Source organism: Pezoporus occidentalis, unplaced genomic scaffold (genome assembly GCF_034315485.1).
Source record: "Pezoporus occidentalis ecotype Australia unplaced genomic scaffold, CSIRO_AGI_Poc_V1 ctg18, whole genome shotgun sequence".
Lineage (NCBI taxonomy): Eukaryota > Metazoa > Chordata > Aves > Psittaciformes > Psittacidae > Pezoporus > Pezoporus occidentalis.
Window position 1 is genome coordinate 9,843,484 of NW_026913640.1, and position 25,352 is coordinate 9,868,835.

The following is a 25,352-nucleotide window of genomic DNA, read 5'->3' on the forward strand; positions in this document are numbered from 1 at the left end:
GAATGCAACTCCCACGGGTTGAGATAAGAACAGTTTAGTAACTAAGGTATAACACAAATCACTACTGCTACCACCAATGATAATAATGATAAAAGAAATAACAAGGGAAGAGAATACATCATCTCACCACCAGCCGACCGATAACTCGCCCCCCCAGCCCGACCAAGCTCTGACCGATACCTCCTCCAACCCTGCAGTCTCCCAGCCCTTCCGGCTAACTCCCAGTTACCTCCTGGGCATGACGTGCTGTGGTATGGAATACTTCTTTGGTCAGTTTGGGTCAGGTGTCCTGTCTCTGCTTCCTCCTGGCTCCCCCTCCTCCCTGGCAGAGCATGAGGCTCACAAAGTCCTTGGCCAAACCAAAACATCGCTTGTTATCAGCTCTGTTCCCGAGCTGAAAGTCAAAACACTGCACTGCACCAGCTACCAAGAAGGGGAAAAATGACTGCTACTGCTGAACCCAGGACATTATCCACCCCTTATTCCATACCATTCACGTCAGGCTCAGATCCCACATTTTCAATATACCATCACTCTTATCTCAGTGCACTCTTATCTTAGTGCATGGACCAGTCCCTATAAAGCTGCTGAGTCCATCTGGTCCATGATGTCAGGCTCCATCTCTTGTAACAGTCTTCCAGAGCAGGAGAGACTGTGTGCAGTGTTCACACTCGTGAATAACCTGGGCAATAGTGTCCATTGCTAAGTCCACCCCTCGATCATGAGTCCATCTCTGTGTTGCATCTCTGCTCTGATGGCCTGAAGTGCATTGGGCCCACCAGGCTCAAAATAATTCACTGTCCCCTTCAGCAGTTTCTGCAGCTTGTTGCTGGGGACTCCATACAGCTGCCTTCCATCTCCAATGCTTCCAAAGCACTGGAGGGGCCCAGTGGACTAGATACTTGCCCATACTGTCCCACACACCCTGCCACTCCTGGCTGTCCAGCCTTGGGGAAAACCTCTTGGTCCCCCCATATCCTCGTCTAACCCCAGACAAGACCCAAAACTGACTCTGCTTAACTTTTGAGATCAGACAAAATGGTCGTGGGTAGAACACAGCCTGTGTGTGTGCCAACATGCTGATCCCCATCACAATCAGCAGGCAGGTACCAAGGACACGCAAAGGCCATTCAAAACCTTCAGAACTCTCACACGATGCTGCTGTACTTGTCACTGGGGCTGGTGCAGCTGCTGTGCTTGCCGGCTCTCCCACCGCCAGCTTCTCTTTTCGTGAGTCCAGCTCTTCCTCCTCTGCCTTGCTGGGAAATGCTGCGTGGTCTCCTGCATCCTCCTGGGGCTCGGCGGGCGGCTTCCGGGAAACGCTCTCGGCGGTCGCGGGGCTGGACTCGGCCGCGGGGCTCGGCTCCTCCGCGGGGCTCGGCTCCTCCGCGGGGCTCGGCTCCTCCGCCGCCTTCTCCCGCTGCTCGGCAGCCGCCTCCTTCTGCTCCTCGACCGCCCCGACCTCCTCCACCGGCAGCCGTCCCCCCGCGGCCTCCGGCCCCGCTCCCGCCGCCGCTTGGTCCCCGGGGCCGCTCTCCCGGGCCGGTTCGGCTGCCGCCGGCTCCCGGGGCCGCTCCCCCTCGGCTCCCCGCGGCCTCACGAAGATGGAGAGTAGGGTGAGGGCCAGGACGGTGAAGAGCAGCCGGACGGCCAGGTACAAGTCCACGGCCACGTCCGTCCCGCCCTGCTGCTGGAGCCCGCCCGTATTACAAGCCATTGCCATAAAGCACAGTGAGACAAGAACCTTAGCCCAGGCCCCATACTTGATAAACACTATCACAGCAAATACCGGCTCTACGTAAGTTACAACATTCTGAAGCTGTGAGATCAACAAGAACAACTCTGAGAGCCAATAAATCATCATTGTGACGAGTGACTATTAATCCAGTCAAATCTGTCCTTATCTCAACCCTTCGTGCCCCACGCTGGGCGCCAAAAAGAACTGTCGTGGTTTAAACCCAGTCAGGTAATTCGTTCGCTCACTTCCCCCCCTTTCTTGCCCTCCCCCTGCTCTCGGAGGGACGGAGAGGAGAATCGAAAAGAATGCAACTCCCACGGGTTGAGATAAGAACAGTTTAGTAACTAAGGTATAACACAAATCACTACTGCTACCACCAATGATAATAATGATAAAAGAAATAACAAGGGAAGAGAATACATCATCTCACCACCAGCTGACCGATAACTCGCCCCCCCAGCCCGACCAAGCTCTGACCGATACCTCCTCCAACCCTGCAGTCTCCCAGCCCTTCCGGCTAACTCCCAGTTACCTCCTGGGCATGACGTGCTGTGGTATGGAATACCTCTTTGGTCAGTTTGGGTCAGGTGTCCTGTCTCTGCTTCCTCCTGGCTCCCCCTCCTCCCTGGCAGAGCATGAGGCTCACAAAGTCCTTGGCCAAACCAAAACATCCTTGTTATCAGCTCTGTTCCCGAGCTGAAAGTCAAAACATTGCACTGCACCAGCTACCAAGAAGGGGAAAAATGACTGCTACTGCTGAACCCAGGACATTATTGTATTAATACTTTGTTATGCTTCAGAGAGAATGCCCACTTCTTCCCTTCCCTGGGAAAGGACCCACGAAGCATACATCTTTTTGCTATTTATCAAGGTGCAGCAGTTATGGGTAAGCACAAAATCTGCAACAACCAACCATGGTTTGATGGGATGAAACGTGAAAATATGCTCAACACTACATTATTTTTCTTCATTACATTTGTCCATAACACGAAATAGCTCACTCCCAGTTGTAAGCCTGCCACAAAATCTACCTGGTAACCAATTTTACCAGGCAATTTTATGCTCTACCTTTTTGTGGCATCACTGTGTTCTCATTCATATGGGATTCAAATGCAAGATCCAGTTTTAGCTTCTAAAAGTGGTTTCCTGAAGAGCCTAGCACCGGTGACAGAATTGTAACAGAAACAATAGCTGAGATAACTAATAAATGAGAGACACCAAAAGTTTACACCACGGCTTCAGAAATTTTCATTAAAATATTTTTTAAATATCTGCATGATACACAGAATATAAATGCATTTGATTTGAAGGAATGACTTGAGCAGTCAACAATAGTTCTTCTTGAATAATTTTAGAACACATTTATCTTCAAAAATAACAAACCTGACAGAGTTGAGAAGGGAGCATCCTGGGTTTATTTAAAGCAAGGTTAAAACAAAAAAGATAATTTATTCAGAACTTGGGAGATTTAAAATTATAAACGTGTTACTGCAAAATGACATCTGGGTATTGAGGTTGAAAAGTTCATTTAGAAAGACTTATAAATCAAACTAAATATTGCCTGTAATCCATGAATTGATCTAAGGCAACCTCATTGCACACAGAACTCATTTATCTATGACCACTGGTACCCAGCTGCAGAGATGCCAGATTCATTTTCTGCAGACTACTGACAAAATGTGGAGATGTCCCCGAAAGAAAATGGGCAGAAAAATAATTAGCTGCGACTGTTGAGCAGATGTAGTACAAGCTCTTCATCCTCTGCCAGAGAAAGCCCAGTATCTAATGGCAAACAGGGCTCCTCCTCTTGGCTGAACTTTGCTTTCTTTCTTTTCGGTGGCATTTCTTCTGCCGCAGTACTGTTGCTATGGCTTCTTTTCTTTCTTCTACTCTTCTCCTCAAGTTCACTGCAGAAACAAATCAATTAGTCTTTTTAACAACTGTGGTAATCAATATCATCATGTAATCAAACAATTCGTTTTAAACAAGACAGATTTATGTCAAGATAAGAGCAAACAAAATTACAATTCAGAAGGGTGAAGCAATAGAAGCTGATAAACTCTGAATGTCTAAATTAGAACTGCTTTCAGGCCGAGGTGGTGGTGGCTATTCTGCTGTCTTTATTGATTACAGTATATTAAGATACTGCTATCAGCCTTATCTAATATTTTCTGTCCTACAGGGTGACAGACAACTTGACAGAACTGATACAATGACGTGTCAGTGGACCTAGGAATGCATTCGAGATCTTGTCTAAAATAAATATGCAACAAAAATAAAAATATGAGAACTGTCATTTCATTGGTGAATCCACTTAAGAGAATTTTGATTTGGGTACATCTCATTCAAGCCACACTTTGCCCTTCTTTCAGAAGCTTTCCCTAGAATCTACTAACCATCTCTTTGCCATGAGAGGAAAAACCCAAACCCGGTTATTTTCCCTGACGGATTCCTATTTTTCTGCTGCTTTTTTTAAGACTTGAATGTATTGCCTTTTTCAGCCTTCAATCTGGACAAAATGGCTGGTTTAATACTTTGACTTCCACCACATGGGCACATGACAGCAGCAGCAGGAAAATCCAAGCTTCCATGTATCTTTATGTGGTTTTTTTGTCTATAGCATAGAAAATTTGCTATAAATTATCTTATCTAAGATCAAAATAATCTATTTAAACAAAATCTAAGATACAATATCTGTGTACCAGGTTATAGACAGCTGGTTGTCCTATGCTGTAGGGTAGAATTCACACCAAAAAAAAACATGGAATGCAACCCCTCACACCCCAGACCATTCCCTTCAAACAAATCAACCAAAACTAAATGGCATTCTCAGATTTTCATATCTGTATTTTAAAGAATATAACAAAAATGAAAATGGAACTGCAAAATCTGAGTTTAGCCTTTTCTAAACTAGATGGTTAAAATCAGATTTTCAACTATAAGTTGGCAAACTTCTACCCCCAAAAAACTCAATTTGCTTTAAAAAACTGTTTCAACACAAATTTTTAAATTGCCTTAATTTTTATAATTGCTGAAGTGCAAATGTAATGTTTGTGAAATGTTTTGTTCAGAAAAACTGTTTTAAGACTTACCCATTAGAAGCAAGGATTATAACAAATAGCTCAAATTGGGGAATACTGTTCTTCAAACCAACATAGCGCAGGAACCCAATGCCCAATTCAAACCACCTTCAGCTGCCTACCTCATTTTTCCATTAATAGGCCCCGTTACCAGTCTGTGAAAGCTGGTTTCACCACTCACTGGAACCACCCTATCCCAAAACACAGCAGCTTTCAAGAAGTTTCTGAATACCCTCTGAGAGGGAATGGCAACACAATGCTTCTTCGCTCTCTTCCTGGCTCACATGCTTTTTGGCTGCCTCTCCATGGGGATGAAGTAGATAGATACATGAGATCTGATGGCAAAATCTGATCTGACAGGTGTTTGGTAGCAAACACCCTACCTTTATATTGTCCTTCACTGCCTGTTGAAAAGAAATAGTGTAAAGCAACCTGATCTAGAGAGATATGTCCCTGCCCATTGCAGGAGAGTTGGACTCAAACCATTCTATGATTCTATGAATAGCCGATGACTGTGCACCAAATACTTTTCCTAAAATTGGGACATTTCAAAGGATGTATCAACTTTGCTGGCTTTGAGTTGTCATGTGCATGGGAGTGGCTTTTCAGTGCTTGCTACCAACATTCATTTTATTCCTTTTCTGGGGAATGGAGATTCTATTTCTTTCTGTAGTGCCTAAGATGTTCCATAAATGATGAAGCTATACTGACAGTATACGGAAATACTCTAAAGCACTATGACATCTCACTTTTCCAAGTGTCCAGTGTGGGTTTGGGCTGGAATTTCATGGTGTTCACTTTGATCAGGACAGAATCTAGGGGTTCACTTTAAAAGCATAAGGCTGAAACCTCATTAAGTAAAAGCATTTTTGCTTGTTTGCAGAGACCCCAATTATTTCCAGCATTTGAATGCACTCTGAAGCCCAGTTTGCATTCATAATTGACTAATGCTTCATCTAGGACATTAGTTCAAAACATCTTAGCAATTAAAGCAGAAATCTCACAAGCTATGAAACAGGAGACTTTAAATACAAAAATGGTACTAATTTTTGAAGTTTCAGAGGCCCATAGGCCTAGACGTCTGTAAGATACAATGTTTAAATGTAAAACACATTTATCAGGAACTGTGAGAGGTGTTGGGTTTTTTTCCACAAACAAAGGAACATCTACACAATTATAATTCATTTTCACCATACGCTTCGTAGGAAGATTATGCTGAGCCAAGCTATTTCTTTTTATTACTGAGAGATCATGGTGCTCAATTAGTAGTGCATCCTAAAGATGTATCTCCACATTAGCAAGTGTATTTTCACACTAATTTGACCCTTACTGGGCTGTAAGTTGGAGAGGTGAATAAGGAGGAATGTGTAACACAGGAAGCAGCAGTGACAAAGCCACCGTGTGATGACCAGAACTAACGGCTTGTGTTTTCCTGACGCACAAAACGTAGAGGCAAAACAGGATTTTTATAAAGGCAACTTAGGAAGGACAGCAGAGTCTCAAGTGGAATGTGCAAATAATATGCACATGATTTTGAAATGCAGAGAGCAGACACAGTGCCTGTCCACAGAATGGTTTGCATTGGAAAGGACCTTTAAAGATCACCTAGTCCAACTGCCAACCATGTTCCTGCAGGATGGATTTTTACGAGTGGTGGTTTGGGTGGTGCGGAGAGGGGCTGTGCTGCTCTGGAGGAGAAGTCAGAAATGTAGCTTTTATGAAGGGTGAAAGCGTCAATTTTAAAAGGAAGCTGGAAAATCACCAGGAGAGATGTCTGGTATCATGATGCCAGGGGGTACCCTGTACTCCATCTGGGAGCTTCTCCTTAGCTGTTTGGACAGAAAGCTCTTTGGAGGAGATGCAAGAGGTGTAATTCTCAGGTACACATGTAAAAGGGCTGAGTGTGTGAAAGCAGGTATACATGGATGACTTTTGCATTTATTGTCAAATGAATTCTTCCTCAGTCCCCACTGACCAAAGGGCTGTCCGTCAGCCCACCCTGCAGAGCCAATCTTCTTATTGTTGGTCACTTCACATGGACGTAAATGGCTCCATATTCCTCACAAACATACAACCTGCTGTGCTACCAGCTGGCATCCACAAATAGCCAGAACAAAATAAAGCTATTCTAAGGTGAACTATTTTCTAACAGAACAACACAGTCAGAAAGCAACCCCATAATTGAGATCCAAACCAAAGCCACTGCATCTTTTCATCTTCTATTTATAACACTTAGAAAGCACCATGTGCAGCGGGATTACAATTCCTTCCTTTTTCCATCTGGTGCAATTCAGCTTTTCAGCCATGTGAATGACTTGTGTGGTCTGAAGCTGTGTGATGGAAGGATTTACTGGGATAGGCTGTGTTTGCACAGGCGAGGAGGTACTAACAGCTGACTTATCAACAGGCACAGTAATTTCTGTGGTCACCATTTGCACAGCTGTAACAACAAAGGACAATGCTATCATTTGATAGGCAGTGTTTTTTACTCAAACACTAAAGCACGGCTTACGAATCCTGTCCCTTAAATAAATGCCAGCATATATGAATTTCATCTGGGAAACGGGGGATTTAACTATGACCCTGATAGCTATTCACCAAGAAACTCTAGCTAATAAAACCCCTAAAATCTCAAGTGTGTTTTGAGGTGATACCAGGAAAAAAGGAAAGCTTGTAATTGTTATTATCTAACTCACTTCTGGGCTTCAAGGTATATCTTGACAAGCTCTAAGGTTAAGATTTAAAGTGCTTGAGAGTCACACACTTTTGAAATGTGCAGCCACACAGCCAAGTTGCTGTTGTTTAAACAACGTGAGATCTACAGATAGGCTCTGCTTCAGTTAACATTTATCAGAGCTTGGTCTGGAGCCTAGTTTACCAGCACTGTTCTGGAAACAAACCAGCTTTGCCACTGAACTACAGGCCATGAGTCAAGTTTCCAGGCTGCAATATACTGCACAAGCCCCTTCCCAAATAAATGTATAGGAATAAAGAATTAATCTGCTAAAAAAATACAGTTAAGAAAAGTTAGGAATAATTTATCCAATAAATACTGGGATTTTGCTAATCAAACATGCTATGCCACAAACCTTTTTTCCATGTAATAAATTTTAATTCACAAAGCCACTGCAGCAATCCTAATGAAGATTAATTACCGCAGCCCCTACCATAAAGTCCAGTGCAGCTTCTTTCTTACTTGTTGTCAGAATGCCATAGCACACAGAAATGATAATGAAAATAGATTGCGCTGTGTTACTTCCTGGATCTGTACAGGCTGGATCGATGGGTTGTGGCCTGTGCTTGGGTCACAACAAACCCACACAACGCTACAGGCTTGGAGAAGAGTGGCTGGAAAGCTTGGTGGAAAAGGGACTGGGGATGCTGACTGACGGCTGTTGAACATGAGCAGCTTGTGCCCAGGCAGCCAAGAAGGCCAGCAGCATCCTGGCTTGTATAAGAAATAGTGTGGCCAGCATGGCCAGGGCAGTGATCATCCTCCTGTACTCAGCACTGGTGAGGCCGCACCTTGAATCCTGTGTTCAGTTCTGGGCCCCTCATGAATTGAGCTGCTAGAGTGAGTCCAGAGAAGGGCAATGAAACTGGTGAAGGGTCTGGAGGACAAGTCTGACGAGGAATGGCTGAAGGAACTGGTTGTTTTGCCTGGAGAAAAGGCAAGACCTTTGGAGATGCTGCTAATCACCTACCTAAGCCTTGCATCCATTCAATCATCCTCAGCTTCATCTGACACTGATATTCTTCAGACTTGTTCCTCTCCTTTTCTTTTGTGTGACCAGTTGTAGATAATTTCTGAACTGCAGTTTCAATAAATCCCTATCACACTTCTCCTTCATTCATACAGACACTTGCTGGTGACACACTAGGGTTTCAGGGTTTTTTTAACTCCTTTTGTCTTTTTTTTTTTTTTCCTTGGTATTCTCTTTATAAAGGCAGTTTCTGTAGCCAGCAAGTTTACAGGAACCATGGGAAGGATGTACACAGACCTGCAGAGCGTAGGTTACCAAATTTCAATAGGAAATTCTACCCTCAGGTCCATTTGATATAGTAAGCTAGAGTATAACTAATATAAAGACTTTCATGGCATCAGAGTACTACTTCTCTATCAACAGCAACCCAAGTCTCAATGTCCAACTTTGCAGCTAAATAGCATGATCAAGCCCTTAAGCAGACATTTTACAATATCTGTCTTACAGTGCTTTCCTGGACATCACAACATTAAGTTCTGGCATTCAGTCATAAAAAAAGTCACTGATATGACCTGAATAATACACATTAGAGGGAGCACCATGATTTGCACATAAACCATATCAAAAGACAATGGAATGGAACCTTATCAAGAAACACATAAAACTTAGCAGGTCAACATCGGCATCCTGCTGTTAGAAGGTGTAAGAAACTGCAATTTGCCCATGATTTTCATAAATACAGTAAGGTACCCAACCAAGCAGCACTGACTGCTGACTTGCATACCTGTCAGCTGGTGACTGGCCATAAAATCACAAACAAAACAGTACTGGAACTAAGACATTTCTCCTTTCCCCTGATGTCCAAGATCTTTCCCATGCTGATCTAAGAGTTAATGTGATCAGATGCACCTTTTAAAAGATTTAAAGAAGGTAACTATAAGGTCAATTGTAACTTGGTTCTTCCCAACATTTTTATTTAAGGGATTAGAAATATCAGCAACTCAACATGACTGCAAAATGATATTTAAGAAATCCAGCTGCTTTTCTTCCACCCTATTCGATACACTTGAATTTTTCACCTCATTAACAATTTACATTGATAGCCTTAAACCAAATATGATGAATGTTGCTAGATATACAAAAATTAATCTCATATTACATGCTTGGAGTCATTAATTACTCTGCTTGTAGAGGTATGGCTGGAAGCGGATCTTATTCAAAGGCAAATTCAATTCATAATTTGTATAGCTCCCCCAGTTAAAAATAATGCTGGGGGTTGGAGGAGTGAAAAGATGGACAATATTGTTGACTTCTTAAACCATCATTAGGATAGCATTTCCCAGCCCCAAGAGCAACTCATCATACAATTCAGTGACAGCTGTAAGAGAGGTGCCTGAGACATGAGTGTTGATTTAACAGAAACCCTTTCTTTCCATTGGCAGCAAGATCTCGTCTGTTCTTCTATTTATTCTTATTGATCTACCAGATCCTCATCATCCTCCCTCCTCCTCTCATGTATACATCCCCTCCACCTCATTCTTCCTTCATGCAAAATCAATACCATTTCTCCATGGTCTTATGCTCACCACCAACCTCTTCAGGTACCACTTTCCATTATCAATAGCTTATTGGTCATTTAAATTCTCTTGCTTTTCGTGATTTCCTCTTTTTTTTCAGCACTAAATTAATTTCCTTCACTGCATCTTCCTCTTTCAGTTCTGCCTCTGCTTTCACAAAAGCCTTCTAAGGGGTGCTCAGAGCACCTCACAAGTCTCTAGACATACCTATACTGAGCCTCAAAGTTGACTTCAGAGCTAGAGAACAGACCGCTACATTTTTCATCCACACACAACTAAATTAAATGTGGCTTCACTAACACTGCCTACTGGAAGCAGTCCTTGTCCTATCCTACCACACCAAAGCACTCTGGGACACTGCCCAGAAGAGGTCTAGTTGGCATCATTCGAAGTCACAGCAGATGTGGACAGTGCAGACAATCATGTCCCAGCACTTAAGCCTGCACCCTGGCCAAATCCATTGAGCCTGTAAAGACATGACTGATGTTCCATAGGCAGGCCCAAGCCAGCATGGGATTAATCACCACATGCTGCACTACACTGGAGCCATCAATGTCTTTTAACTCCAAGTCACTTCTTTCAGGCACTCCTGGAAATGTAATTTTGTCGTGCACCCTTCATGTGCCAAATCTATCAGTACATTGTTGCCCACTGCTCTTGCCCTCATGAGCACCCACAGTTTTTCACTCTCCTCTTATTTTAGCATACCTGCCCTGGCTGTTCTCAACACTGAGACAAGGGGGCACAAAATCACAAAACGGAATACAGAAACCTTTAGAATCAGTTTTAAGTAATGTTAAGTTTGATGGCTTTGTAACAGTAGCAATGGAAAATTACTGAGGTGCATGATACTTAGAGAAAAAAATAGAGTACAGCTAGAGAACATACTGAGAATTCTCACAAGATAAATCGTTATAGTTGTGACATAGTTTAAGAAAAACAGTCTAGAAGAACAGGACACAGGGATAAGGAGTATCTGGGAACTGCAGGTGGCCATGATGGGATACAGTTAAACTAACTGATAAGTAGGAGGACAGGAGGATTATTATGTCTCTGGTGTTAATGAACCAATTAAACTGGTATGAGCATCTACTACGCATGCTTCAAAGGCTGCCAGAAGTGATGAAGATTGTTGGAGGAAGTAAAGGACCCTCAGAGACCACCACCACAATTTGTACGCATGCGAGGAACTTTCTGGAAAATGATGTAATCCATGCGTAGCCTCATGAATATGTATGTATGCCCAGTGGCTATAAAAGGACGGCTTGTGTGGCAATTAGGGTGACACACGTTAGGAGGAGCTATCCCTCGTGTCTCTTGTTGCCACAGTAAAGAATACCTGCTTGTCAGCTTGAAAACTTTGTTGGCAAGTTTGTTCCTGGAGTTTTCTCCGAATCAACACTCACTTCAATTCAATTAGTATCCTTAGCAATGACTGACAAATCCACTCCTGCCCTGTCCCCTGCTATAATATAATACAGTACCAGTGTGTTTGCTATCTGCTTCGGGAAACTGCTGTGATAATAAATACAAAATTGTGGTCTTTGATGTTGCAGGTTTATCTGGGCACAGCTTTTTACCACTGGAGGCGTGCCTAACCTGATGTGGCCTCTTCTAGAAAGCTCTGAATGTTGGGTCTAGCTAGGCTGTTTGAAATTGCTCTTTGGGTCCTGGTTTAACTCCCATTTAGTTTAAATGCTGGAGAAGAACCTGAAGCAATTCAACTCACTTCCCAAATTTCAATCCTCTTGCATTCTTAACAAAGGCTGAAAACATCTACTATCTATTTAATAGTCCCTGAAACCCAGACAAGATTGAAAAGCAGGAAAGTATTCACTCCAATTATGTAAAGATGGAGAAATGAACACGACCCTTTAAAAATCCCCCTGAAGGATGTTAAGGACCCTTCCTATTATTAAAAAGACAACCAAAAGTCAGGGCCAATAGCCTGAAACAAGAAGCGTGTCCTTAAGTTGACAGGCTGGCTATGAAGCTTCAAGTGATGGCAGTCCTTGAGACATGTTTGTTACCCCAAGAATGTCTTGCCACTAACCAAGGAGCCCCCAGACTGATACCAAAAAGAGATCTAAATGGGCATGACAGGTTTACGCAAACATTTTACTTAAAAGGCAAAAAAACAGACTGTAACTTTGTAGTCATAAAATGAATGCCAAAATGTAACTGTGTAAGTCAGTAGGGTTTGTGTGGCAAGATACTGCATGCTGAAAATCATAACAAAACTTACATTTTAAGTTTCTTTGCAAAAATAGCTTTGAGATTTTAAGTGGCCATCAATTATATATTTTCAAACATACACAATATATGAAAAATGCTGAGGAAAATATTTTGTCAGAAATTATTACTACATCCCTGTTTTCCTTTTTATTTTTTTATGTTCTTTCTTTTCCAACCTGCTTCACAGGAAGGGGAAAGGACTAAAACCCTAGACCTCTGAGTCTTAGCTCTGCTTGACAGCAGACACTCTGACTCCAGAGGCCAGATCAGCCATCGATTCCAAAAGAATCTGCACTGATTACCACTGTCCATCTCTGACAAGTTTTATTCTTAAATCTTAGCTAATCTTGAGTCTAGCTGACAGCTTTGGGGAAAGGATCAATACAAAAAGTAATGTATGAATAATAAAGAAAAAAAAAAAGAAAAAAGAAGTGATGTCTCCTGGGTAAATGGTTACTTAATAATACTGAAAGCAAACTGTACAAAATTCCCAACTTCAAACTGGCCCCACTACTTTTACAAAATATTTATTAAGTAGTTATGCTATAAAACACCATCTTGTCAAGACAGCTAAGTCTAGCTAAGGCTACAAATTGAAATAATGCAAAATCTTGTTTAAGAAACACAGCACCAAACCACCACTTTTTTTCCTACAGGAAGTACACAACAATTTAGCAGGAATTAGGAAATGCTGAGGTAATTAAATATTTAATAGCTAGTGTTGTGACACTATGTTTTCTATACTCAGTTGCTGGTAACTCCTTCCCATCAGTTCAGTTGCCCATCATCTTAATGGATTTCAGGAATATGCCTTTCAGCAGTAATGTACACACCAATAAAGGAAAGCATTGCTCAGTATTCAATCATGTAACAAAGTTTTACTTGAGATCTTCTCAATAAACTCTTAGGTTTACTCCTTCCAAGAAACAAATTATCAGTAAATATCAAGATTCCCCCTTTATTTTATTACCTGCAGCAACAATTCTCCATGTAGGACTGCACCAGTGCTGGTTCAGTCATTTTGCCTTTGAGAGCAAATTCTGAGCTCCAGTGCATGCTGAAGCAGCCTGCTCCTGAAGGGGTGCACCCCATGGGAAGGGACTCAAATTGGAGCAGCCTGTGAAGAACTGCAGCTTGTGGGAAGGACTCACACTGGAGAAGTTCTCACATGGAGAAGTGTCTCTTCTGGGCGGGACCCCACGCTGGAGATGGGGAAGAGTGTGAGGAGTCCTCCCCTGAGGAGGAAGGAGCAGCAGAAACGTGTGATGAACTGACCTCAACCCCCATTCCCTGTCCCCCTGCACCCCTGGCACAGGAGGAGGTAGAGAAATTAAGGCTGGCAAGAAGTGAGAGGTCGGGGGAAGGTGTTTTAAGATTGGTTTTATATTCTCATCATCCTACCCTGAGTTGGTGATAAATCAAACTGATTTCTCCAAGTCCAGCCTGTTTTGCCTGTGATGGTAATTGGTAAGTGGTCTCTCCTTGTCCTTACCTCGATACACAAGCCTTTGGTTGTGTTTTCTCCCCCCTGTCCATCTGAGGAGGGCAGTGACAGAGCAGCTTTGGTGGGCACCTGGTGCCCAAACAGGGTCCACCCAACACAGAAACACGTAACACCTCCAGGGAATTAGTTAGGATTTTTGCATGTGGAACAGTCTGACTGAGATCACTTCAATACTGACTCAAAAATCTTTCCCATACGTCATGAAAGAAAATTAACAGCCTTCACCACAGATTTCATTTCAGCACCCGCCTCACAAGCAAACTTAAAACACTAAGTCCAGGGAGCAAGACAGTGGCTGTAAAATGAGATCCTCACATATATATGAAACAGTTTCTAAAACCCCTGAGCATTTCAAAATGAACACAGAAGATGGGTACATACCTATAGCTGTCTTCGCTTTCTGAATTCTGCTCCTCAGCAGAATCTTTGTATTTATCAGGATCTGGAAGAGTACTTGGATCAAACTCTTCTTCACTTCCACTGTGAGCAAGAAAGGCCACTGTTTCCTCTTCAGCCTACCAGGTGACAAATGGAGAGTTACAAGACAAGCAAACAAGTCCATGTTACTTGCTACAAGCACATTTAATAGGGATGCTGAAACAAAAACCACTGCCCTCAACCGCAGTCAAAGCCACTATTATTATAGCCAGGAAAACAGAGTAATTTCTGTCATTATCAATACACTCCCCTAAGGCTGTTTGTTAAAGGTTGAAGAGATATTATTCAAAAAGCACAAGGATCTGCAGTCAAATTATACCTTCACAATATTGTCATCTGAAATCTACAAAATGTAAGAGAGATTTGAGCAGGAACTAATTGACAGTTATCTGAGAGCAAGTGTTTAAGTAATACAGAGCTTTACTGTCTCTCAGAAATGCACTGGCAAAGAGATAGGAGCTTGTGGACACATTAATCACTGCTGTAAGCTGTATTTCACCAGATACTCGATTTAAAACTCATCTGGGTGTCCCTGCAGTTAAAAACCAAAAAGCTGCTTACGCTAACTGCTCTAAGGGAGTCTCAGCCATTCACCACAAGTGATATATGTGCTTCAGGCTTCCCCCCTAGCCCCCACATCCCTCCTCCCTGGGGCTCAGCTTCCCTCCATCTCCTCAGGATGGGCTGCTGGCTTTGGCAAGTTTTCCTAGGTTGTAGGAACACCTCACTAACTCCTTAACAAGGAGGGCACAGAAGATGTCGTTCCCTAGAAGTCTTGGATAACATAATAAATCTGACTGCTTCTGCAGATACAGATTCTGGTCCATGCAGTCCTGAACTGATGGCACAACTTCTGTGAGTGTCTGCTAACAAGCACAAAGCAAGCAGATGGACTAGAGGGCATATACATTTGTATATGCACAGTAAAGTGCCAACAGAAAGCTTAAAGGCATTTCCAAAAATATGAACCCTAGATCCATGCATATTTATGCTGAAAAGCAAAAACAAATGCAAAGAAACTCTCATTAAAGACACTGCTAGATTTTGTTTATAGATCCAATCAACATGCACACAGCTGAGTTCCCAAAACAGTACTCATTTAAATGATCCTTCCCTCTATAAATAACTTCACATCCTTAAATATTTAAAGTTGATTTTTGTCTGATTTTTCACCAGTTCCATCTATCACCAGGTTTTAAAAGAACACTGTCCTTATGTGCACACACCTCACCACAATAAAAATAAATTAAAAACAAAACAAAAATCATACCAAGTGTCTCTTTCATATCTGCATATAAAGAAAGTGAAAGGAAATGAGCGGGTGAAGGGGAAGATTAGGGTCGAGTGCAAGAGTCCCTTATTGCTTATCCAGTGACACTTCTGTAGTGCACTAAAAGAAGCAGAAAAAAAAGGGATAAAAGCTAGATTTGCAATCAGAAGGCAGAAGAAAAACATATCTTTTTTTTTCTTTACTATTCTGAAATACAAATAAAGGTAATTGTATAGCTGGGTATATAAAATCACCAAGAGCATCATCACACTCAGTTGCACTGTAAACTGCCTAAGGTAACACAACCACTGACTGAAAAGCATGTTGATTACCAGGAACTTCAGATGCTACTTCACAACAAAGTTGGTTTTGGTTTTGTGGGTTTTTTGTTTGTTTAAGTACTCTTTTGCTTACAAGAAGTATCTTCTAGCTGCTTATTTAGTACAATATTAAAAAGTGCTAATAACTCAACAGAAAACTATTTTGAACATCACCTTTTTGTTAATGAATTTCCATATCTGAAAAATATGCTGCACAGTCTCCCACAGCATCCTCACGGCTAAATTGAGGAAGTGTGGTCTGGATGATCAGGTAGTGAGGTGGACTGCGAACTGGCTGAAGGAGAGAAGCCAGAGCGTTGTAGTCTATGGGGCGGAGTCTAGTTGGAGGCCTGCAACTAGTGGAGTGCCTCAAGGGTCAGTACTGGGACCGGTATTATTTAATATATTCATCAATGATTTAGATGAGGGAATTGAGTGTACTATCAGCAAGTTTGCTGATGACACTAAGCTGGGAGGAGTGGCTGACACGCCAGAAGGCTGTGCTGCCATCCAGCGAGACCTGGACAGGCTGGAGAGTTGGGCAGGGAATAACTTGATGAAATATAACAAGGGAAAGTGTAGAGTCCTGCATCTGGGCAGGAACAACCCCAGGTTCCAGTATAGGTTGGGAAGCGACCTGTTAGAGAGCAGTGTAGGGGCGAGGGACCTGGGGGTCCTAGTGGACGACAGGATGACCATGAGCCAACACTGTGCCCTTGTGGCTAAGAAGGCCAATGGCATCCTGGGGTGTATTAGAAGGGCGGTGGTTAGTAGGTCGAGAGAGGTCCTCCTTCCCCTCTACTCTGCCCTGGTGAGACCCCATCTGGAATACTGTGTCCAGTTCTGGGCCCCTCAGTTCAAGAAGGACAGGGAGCTGCTGGAGAGAGTGCAGTGAAGGGCAACAAAGATGATTAAGGGAGTGGAGCATCTCCCTTATGAGGAAAGACTGAGGGAGCTGGGTCTCTATAGTTTGGAGAAGAGGAGACTGAGGGGTGACCTTATTAGTGTCTATAAATATATAAAGGGGGAATGTCACGAGGATGGAGCCAGGCTCTACTCAGTGGCAAACAATGATAGGACAAGGGGTAATGGGTACAAACTGGAACACAAGAGGTTCCACTTAAACTTGAGAAGAAACTTCTTCTCAGTGAGGGCGACAGAACACTGGAACAGGCTGCCCAGGGAGGTTGTGGAGTCTCCTTCCCTGGAGACATTCAAAACCCGCCTGGACACATTCCTGTGTAACATTATCTAGGTGTTCCTGCTCCGGCAGGGGGATTGGACTAGATGATCTTTTGAGGTCCCTTCCAATCTCTAGCATACTGTGATACTGTGCGATTAAATTGTAGTTTATTTAAATTTCTTTAAACATTAAATATTTGCTCTTTACTTGTCCCTTCCACTGCATCTATTCTTTCAGTACAAGTGGTGAATACCAATTACATATGGGGGTAGGGAGTATTCAAAGCTGTTGTACGGAACGAAGTATTTTTGCAATACTAACATTTATTGGCAGTCATCCTTTAAGACTTGGACTGTTCATGCATATTCTCAGTTACGACAGTAAGATGTTGAGACTGCACGGCTTTCTAAGTTTTGTAATTTATATATGCTCACTTAAGACAATTCACATTCACAGATCAAACCTTCACTTTTAGGTCACATTGGTATTTATTCTTTCCAGCAAAAATTTGCAGAGGTGTGTTCAAGGTAATGCTTACTATAACAAAAGAAATAACTGACAAAAATACCTCTTTAAAGCCATCAAGTATCACAAGGTCATACTTCTTTTAAGTATCACTGCTACATATTCATTGAAATATTCATAATACCCTGAAATTGTCAAGAACTTGAACATGAGCATTTATCATGCACAGCTGAACAACAGAAACTCATTATTTTCCCCCTCTTGCTTTAAGTTTGTATCAGCCATTCAGGAAGAAGAAATCTTGTGACTTAATTTCATATTATGCACCACAAGAGCTGGAGAAAAAAAAAAGCCAACAGTAAAATCACAGTTCAAGGTAACTATCATAGAAGTTTTTCATACGATTTACAGAATCAGGATTAGAGCTTTCTTAAAGTAATCACCATCAAAGAACAGATTAACTGAAGGACAAGTTTTGACCACCTGTACTTCTTGTCAAAGGTCAGTGACAATGTGCTCTGGAGTGTGTATCAATTACAAAGTTCAACCGTGGAAGGAAACCTATTCAGCCATCAGCTCAGGCTGGTCAGGAGAACAGGATTCAGTGGCAATCACCTGCTCACGGGTGACAAGCTTTTTTTTTTTTTTTTAATTCCAGGTTGTCCCATGCATTTTGCAATCCAGTTCCATAGAAACTTTGCACAATACTTTCAGTTTGAACGTGGCATTTCTGCATTCACATGATCTCCCTCTGAGGCACACAGCGATTCTTCCTACGCAAACTCAACATTTCAGAAAAATTCAACAAAATTTCAGTGCTAGAGGTTTTGGAAACCTTGCTGCCTTCAGGCTTCCACACTGTACCAAGTAGACGAGAATGAACACACTCTACACCTTACTATAGCCATTTTGAAAACACACACTAGATGAGGCAAACAGGGCAGATTCCCCTAGAGATTTTTTCCTGCTTCTCGACAGAGTATTTCCAATGCAGCTTCTTATTGTCTTTATTACAATATATAATGAGGACTTCCTCTCTTTGTAAAGAAGGCAGGCTAAGAGATGCTAAAAATGAAGAAACTGATGTTCCTTTTTAGGAAAACAGATACTCAAGGGACTCAAAAGCTCAAAATAGCAGAACGATGTCTCATTTCTAACAGGTATTGGGCACTCCAGTGCAAACTGTTACAATCAGATAAAAAGGGATAACTAAAAAAACAAATTAATAAAACCTGCACTTGCATAAAAAATGTTCTATTTTCCAAGATTTAATTTATAGAACACATACCTATTATAGTATTTAATTTACATCTAATTTAATAGGTGTTTAATTTTTTATCCAATTACATTGTCTTCTATGTTGCAATTTAACATAATCCTCTGAGTAATCTATCAGTTCCTAGCAACCAGGTTGAAGGAAAGAAATAATTGTTTAGGGACTATCAGTTCTGTCAACAGTACTTTGTAAAGCATAGTTGAAGAATACTTCTAATCAGCTAAGACCAAAGCATTTCAGGTTTGTTTTGAAGTTGAATAGACTTGAGTCCATCAACAGTCATACAATATTCAGTTCCTTTTGAGATCTGCCACTCTTTAGCTTTTGCTAGTAACATGGCCTCTCCCAGTAAGTGGTGTTTGTGATTTTAATGCTAAGAAAATGTAAGATCTAAACACTGCTAGGAGGTTACCCCACACAAGTATACAACTTCTAAAGATTTAGCATATTACTGCTCATATAAAAAGATATTTACAAATACAATCCCTTTAATGATCTGACAGCATTTCAGATTTTATTTTCTTCTTTTTGACAATTATTTTTCAGATAAAAATGGGACTTGTTTCTGCATCATGTTTATGATGGAATGCATAAAGAGAGGTTTTGTCCTTTAAAACACCTTACTCTGGATTCACCTGATTGCCTCACAGGGTTGGGTTTTTTTCATAGCCTGTACCCCCAACACACAACACAATGTCCCCAGTTGATGTATGGTTGCTCTGATATTTCATCATCTACAGCACCCTAAAGGAATACAGCTCTTCTGGCAGTTCACAAATAGAAATACAGCCTTTGATGTAGCCAGGGTGTTTGATCCAACAGTTGCTTTGAAGATCAAATCCAAAGCCCTAGACAATACTGAAAACTGAATGGGCGCCAGTGGAGTGAACCAAGTGCTGAGCTGACACATACAGGACTGCCTAAATCATGCTGAAACTGGACAACTACATTCCATGTCATGTAACTCATCAATAGCCTTCAAATCAAAACTCAGAAAGTATAATTTCCATTGAGGGAAGGAACTTGCAAATCAAGAAGGAAAGGGCACCTTTTGACCACATTTCTAAGTGTGCAGTGGGGTCTAAGTTTAACCTTCATGAACTGTAACCAACTCGTGAGCTTTCTTTCTGTTGTCTTCTATTCTTTGTCTTCTACATTAACATTGAACATTCATTCTTCTAGGTGACACACATGTCGATTACACAATTGGTTTTTCCACTCCTCCTAGGCTTGTTTCTTCTTATGAATAAGTAGAAAGTGGTACACAAATGAGTGGGAAGAGGAGAGAACAAGTTGTTGTTGCAGGACTCTCTGTTCCCTTGGTCTAAAGCACACAGGTACACTCAAGGCAAACCACACAAAGGAGATGATGTAGACATGAACAGTGTCAACTGTTTCAGAAGGACTGGCCAAATTCCATGGGCCTGATGAGGAAGGCCAGCAGCCAAAATCTGGAGAAACCAAGGTTGCAGGTTAGTCAGATAGACATAGTCTTTGCATTATGATGATCTAACTGATCCTCAGGTTCTGGAAGGAGTTAGCCATAACTCCTAGTTTTCACATCACTTTGTAGGAGGTCGTTCTTGGTTTTCAGAAGAAAGGACAGACAACTCTTAGCTTCATCTTCAAATCATTCACAGTTCCAATCATGAGCAGCCATGGTTCAATTTCATCCAGTGATTTTTTCTTTTCTAAGCCATCTAATAACTTGAATAATACACTTAGCCTATTTTAGCCAGCAGAATGCCGCTTTTACCAATGGTCTCCAATAATGTACATGAAAATACCTGGTTTTCTTTCTTGGCATTCCTAAATGCCCCACATTTTATGGTCAATGAATAGGTAAGCCTGTGTTGCAAACTAGCTCACACTGAGGCACATACACTGACATTCAAATCTTTGTTCTGAAACTATAGCCAAGCAATTTGTGCTGGAAATGGCTCCTGCCACAAGCACAGTTCAGAACCATTGAAAAAACAAAACTCACAGAAATTTCCAAACATTCACTTCTGGATTTTTTATACTGGCAAAGCTTCTGTCATTTTCACACTAATAAGTATATGCTTTATCTGTAGACTTGATCGCTACAACGTACTTACAGTCCATACCAGAATTAACAGCAGCATGATGAATGTATATAGAGAAAGATAACATAATTTACTAAATATACAATTAGAAACTCATCTATCTCAAACAGAATACCGAGAACTTCTAAATCTACTTAGAGACTTTTTTTTAATGCATTTGCTCTTATCTGTATTTGAATTGCAATGGGTACATCTTACATCTTATGCTTTTCATTTTTTTTAGTTGCTTTAAAAAGAGTCATGTGCAATACACAAAATTTCTTCAAGTTGTCACTAGCCACAATTATCGACGCAATTTTAGCAAGAGGGCACACTAATATAATTCTGGTGGAAAGGTCAGGATAAAATGACGATACTGTTAACTTAGATGTAATTCATGTTATGGACACGAAAATACAACTTAAAAGAAACTAAGCTGCTAGGTGGGTAGCATTGGAAGCAAAACATACACTGGAATAGATGAAATTTAGACAAGCAGAAGGGTTTAACTTCCCGCACATACTCTTGGTTTCAGATTACTGGTACACAGATTTCACAGGAATGGAAGCTAATAGTACCAGTGTAATGAAATATGGGCATGATCAAACAATTGGTTTATTTGTCATAACAGATCAAACCTGGGACCTTCAGTACCATAAGGCCTCCAGAACTTAACAGAGTAGTAGCTTTGGCAAAGTACAAAGTTTCCTGTGCCTCTCATGCCAGCAGCTAGACAGAGATGCTACCACACACATTAAAGCCCTGTCTGAAACAAAATTGATTTAAAGCATTTAATAATGGAACGGCTTCAAACCAGAAAAGCCTAAACAATTTTCATTTTGAAATCTTTTTAATGCTAGGTTGTTAGGGATTATTTTGCTTGCAAGTGGGCAAGTAGTACCGAAAAAAAAAAAAAAAGTGTGTTATTTGCTGTGCCTTTTAAAAAGAAATGAGTAAAGAATTCTGGGAGAATTAAACATGCCAACAGATGTGTCCAAAAGACTAAGACCTCTAAAAAAACAAAGAAAACCACAGTGCAGAACATTAGTTTTAGCCTTATATTCTTCACACATAATCCCTGAACTGTCTCTTTACATTCCCTCTTTCTCTCCACTTCTAGGTCCACAGCATTCGTGGCTGTCAGCTCAAATACAGAAAGCAATTCTCCAAAGTAGTCCCTGTGTTCCAACATTTTGACACATCAGTCTTCTCCAGGGAACCTCAGCATACATCCACAGAGACAGTGCCTACACAAGAGAATTTTCTCTGTATTGCTTTCTGGTACTTTTGAATGTGCCTGAAGGAACTGCACCCTCTGCCATGATGCAGCAGAGCTGTACCACCACCACTGTTACTCTTAGCGGAGACTGGGAGCAGAGACCACCCTTGGCTTAGCAGTGCGTATTCTTCAAGAATGAACAGATCAACAGCAGCAGTGACATGAAATAATCAGAAGGGAAATCTTGTAAGTCATGTAATTTTGTAAACTGGTTAGCTCTTTTCTTGAAAAAAGAACTGATATGTGTTCAGTACAAAACGAACAGCAACACTAGCATTAAGCACTTGTCCTATGATGAGACTTTCATGTTTTCCTGCTACTGCTTAAGGCACATACTCTAAACGCTCATACAAAATACCTACGTAAACCAGCAAATTTACAGGGAGAAAGCTATGAATCAAATTAAATCCTCACAGTGAAAGTTATTTTAACTGCTATTGTTGCTTCTACGTACAGAACTGAGGAAAAGAAGCCCAGAAGTAGCAGTGTTGCTCACAGCACCAACTCAGCTGCTTGCTATGAGAACGAGACCATGTCTGCTTTCATTCAGGATGTATTCAGCTGCAGCAATAGACTCACATTTGTTCAAACAGGTAAACAAATAACCAGTAAATCAGAAAGCATCTGACTCATGCTACACACTTACAGGGTCATTAATTATTAATCATTTGTTGTTGTCAAATCCACCTTTCCAATCCACGAACCCCTTTCTATGAAATTTTGCAAAAGAGAGTTGCTGGCCCAAAAAGCATCAGGGTTAAGTAGAGGACATGAAAGAACAGATGAATACAGCCTGAAGAAGGACAAGGAAGCAATCTGCCTCGGGAAGATTATGAGCAATGGGCATGGCACAGCAGGAGACCTGCCCTCTTTGTTTTTCCACAGGCAAAAGTGGGATCCTGGATGAAGGAACTGAAAAAGCTTCTAAGGTAGACTGGCAGACAGCCACCAGCAGACAGAAAATCCTAATATCCCTTGGTAATGATTTGATCTACATGAACAAATAAAAAAGATACGTCTTAGAAATGCCAAGTAGGAAGAACAGTATTTGAGGCAAGATCTTTTAGACCAACTAACTGAAAAAAAAACCACAATTTTCAGGTCTAAAATGTACAGCAAAGTCAAAGAAAAAACCCCACAAATTAAGAATAATTGCTGAGAGTTACTGTTACTCAGGGAATTGAGATGAAATGTAGTATCGTGTGTGCAATAGGGCTGGAGAATGCCAGTACAGGGAACCCCACAGATGGGTTCTCCTCAGGAAAGAGAGAGCACATAATTTGTCATCTGCGGAAAAAGAAGGGACAAAAGGAGGATTAAGAAGGATTTAGATAAGCACTAGAAAGTGACCACAGCAGTACTAAGGCACAGGCTAAAGCGAGAGACAGTGACAATACCCACGGTGACTGTGAAAGAAGATAGCAAGGAGGGTTGGACTTCTCTCTTGAAAATTGCCTAATTCATAAAACATAAGCTAAGATTTTGATTTGGACAGAAATGTAGAGCTGGAGGAGAGAGCCTGAGATAAGACTCATTAGTACAGACATGGATTTGTATTCACAGACAGGATTTCTCCACAGATAAGAGGAAGAAAAAAGCAAAAGGCAGAGCTGTGTGAAATACTGCCCTAGGAGACAAGACTGTGAGGTTCCTGGAAGGAGGAACTGCTAGAGCAGGCATACACTAGAAGAGGGTGGTCACTTCTGCACCCCCCCTAAAACTCAGAGCAGATATGGAAAGGCCAAGTGAATGACCAACAGAACGAGAGGAAGACTAGTTAATGCCAGGGGTCTCACAGAAAAGGAACTGTGTAAGACAGAAATCAGTGAGAAATTGCTAAAGAACAGGATGGATGTTGTCTGCTGAGCAGAACTTAAACATGTCTACATTGCAAATGAATAGAAGGGCACAAAAAAATGCGGCAGCTTGAAAAGTACAAAAAGCCAGTGTGGAAGTGGGAATCAAAGATGATCAGGGAAGAACCAAAAGGCAAAAGTGAGACTGCCAAGGGAGGAAGACTACTGAGAGAACACCTGATGGATATGACAGTGATGACAAAGGGAACCATGGTGGAGAGAAGAGCTGACTGAAGCTATTTAAAAAATGGGAAAAAATAGGAAAGGGGGGAGTAAGAAGGCATGAGAATGGCACTGGAGCTGATTGAGAAGGAGGCAGAAAACCAGGCTGATGTACCTGAGAAAAGGTAGCAGCAGCTATAGGAATTAAATCAACAATAGCAAACAGAATTAGCAAACGTGTGGTTAAACAGCCAAAGGCACCTCTTCACCTGACAGATGGCAAAGCCACAGAAGAATACAGAAGGTGTTAAAAGTTTACATGGGCTCAAAAACTAGGTAGGTAACAGTAACAAAAATCTACCAAGGGGCAGTAAGTATAGCAGTGGTGTGCCTTTGCCCCCGAAAGTCCCTGAGCTGCTGATCTCTTCAGTCAGGCAACATAACAAGACCACAGTTTGAAAACTACTCTGCAGGTACGACTGCAGATTTTCCTGAAAACCAGCTAGAAAGAACTTCCAGATCTGACCATGAGAAAGGAAGAAAGTCAACCCTATTTCAGTAGGCAGCTATTTTTTTCATCTGAAGCAATTTTTTTTCCCCCACTGCTATACTGTTTTAAATCAGTCTTTTAGGGCTTCTTGTAGAAACATCACAGTTTATTAAATGAATCTGATGAAGAAGATTATCATCTAAGTCTCAGCCCAAGAACAGAACGTGAAACAATGCGATGAGGGTAAAATTGAAAGTTGAGACAACTTTCCATCAAAAGCCTAAGCCTGTGCCTTAAGTATATTCATTAAATGTACCAGTGGCGATCATATGCAATGGGTCACTGAGAAGCGCACATCGCGCTACCTCAAACTGTCCTTGGGTTTTGTTCTGCTGCCAAGATGTCTCACCCTATTTCCAGTGACTGAGCAAAAACTTTCAGGTTTATTAATTGAAATATAAGTGGTATACAAATACTCATCTGTAGGTATAGTTAGCATATGATAGACTTCCAACTGACTTCTCGCTACTTCCCTCGCTACTCCCATACTTCCAGCAAATCAGTCTCAAACATAAGCGCTGAAAGCATCTTTACAAATTTTAACCTAGGAAATTGCAGCTTTCAGCTAAGGACACATTCTACCTTACAGGTGTTCATTTGCTTGCCTGTTCATTTCAACAACGTCTGAAAAAATCTTTATACTGCATAA

At 41.5% G+C, this 25,352-nt stretch overlaps 1 protein-coding gene across 1 annotated transcript in view; it reads right to left on the minus strand.

Moving 5' to 3' along the window:
- Window positions 1–3,130: 3,130 nt before the first annotated feature.
- The window catches only part of DDX10 (DEAD-box helicase 10), a 174,742-nt gene continuing 152,520 nt past the window's right edge, over window positions 3,131–25,352 (minus strand). The window contains exons 17-18 of the mRNA XM_062615306.1: window positions 14,220–14,353; window positions 3,131–3,645 (exon numbers count right to left, since the gene is read on the minus strand). Of these exons, the coding sequence (XP_062471290.1) occupies window positions 3,456–3,645; window positions 14,220–14,353 (324 nt within the window). The 3' untranslated portion in view covers window positions 3,131–3,455. The remainder of the gene's footprint in view (window positions 3,646–14,219; window positions 14,354–25,352) is intronic.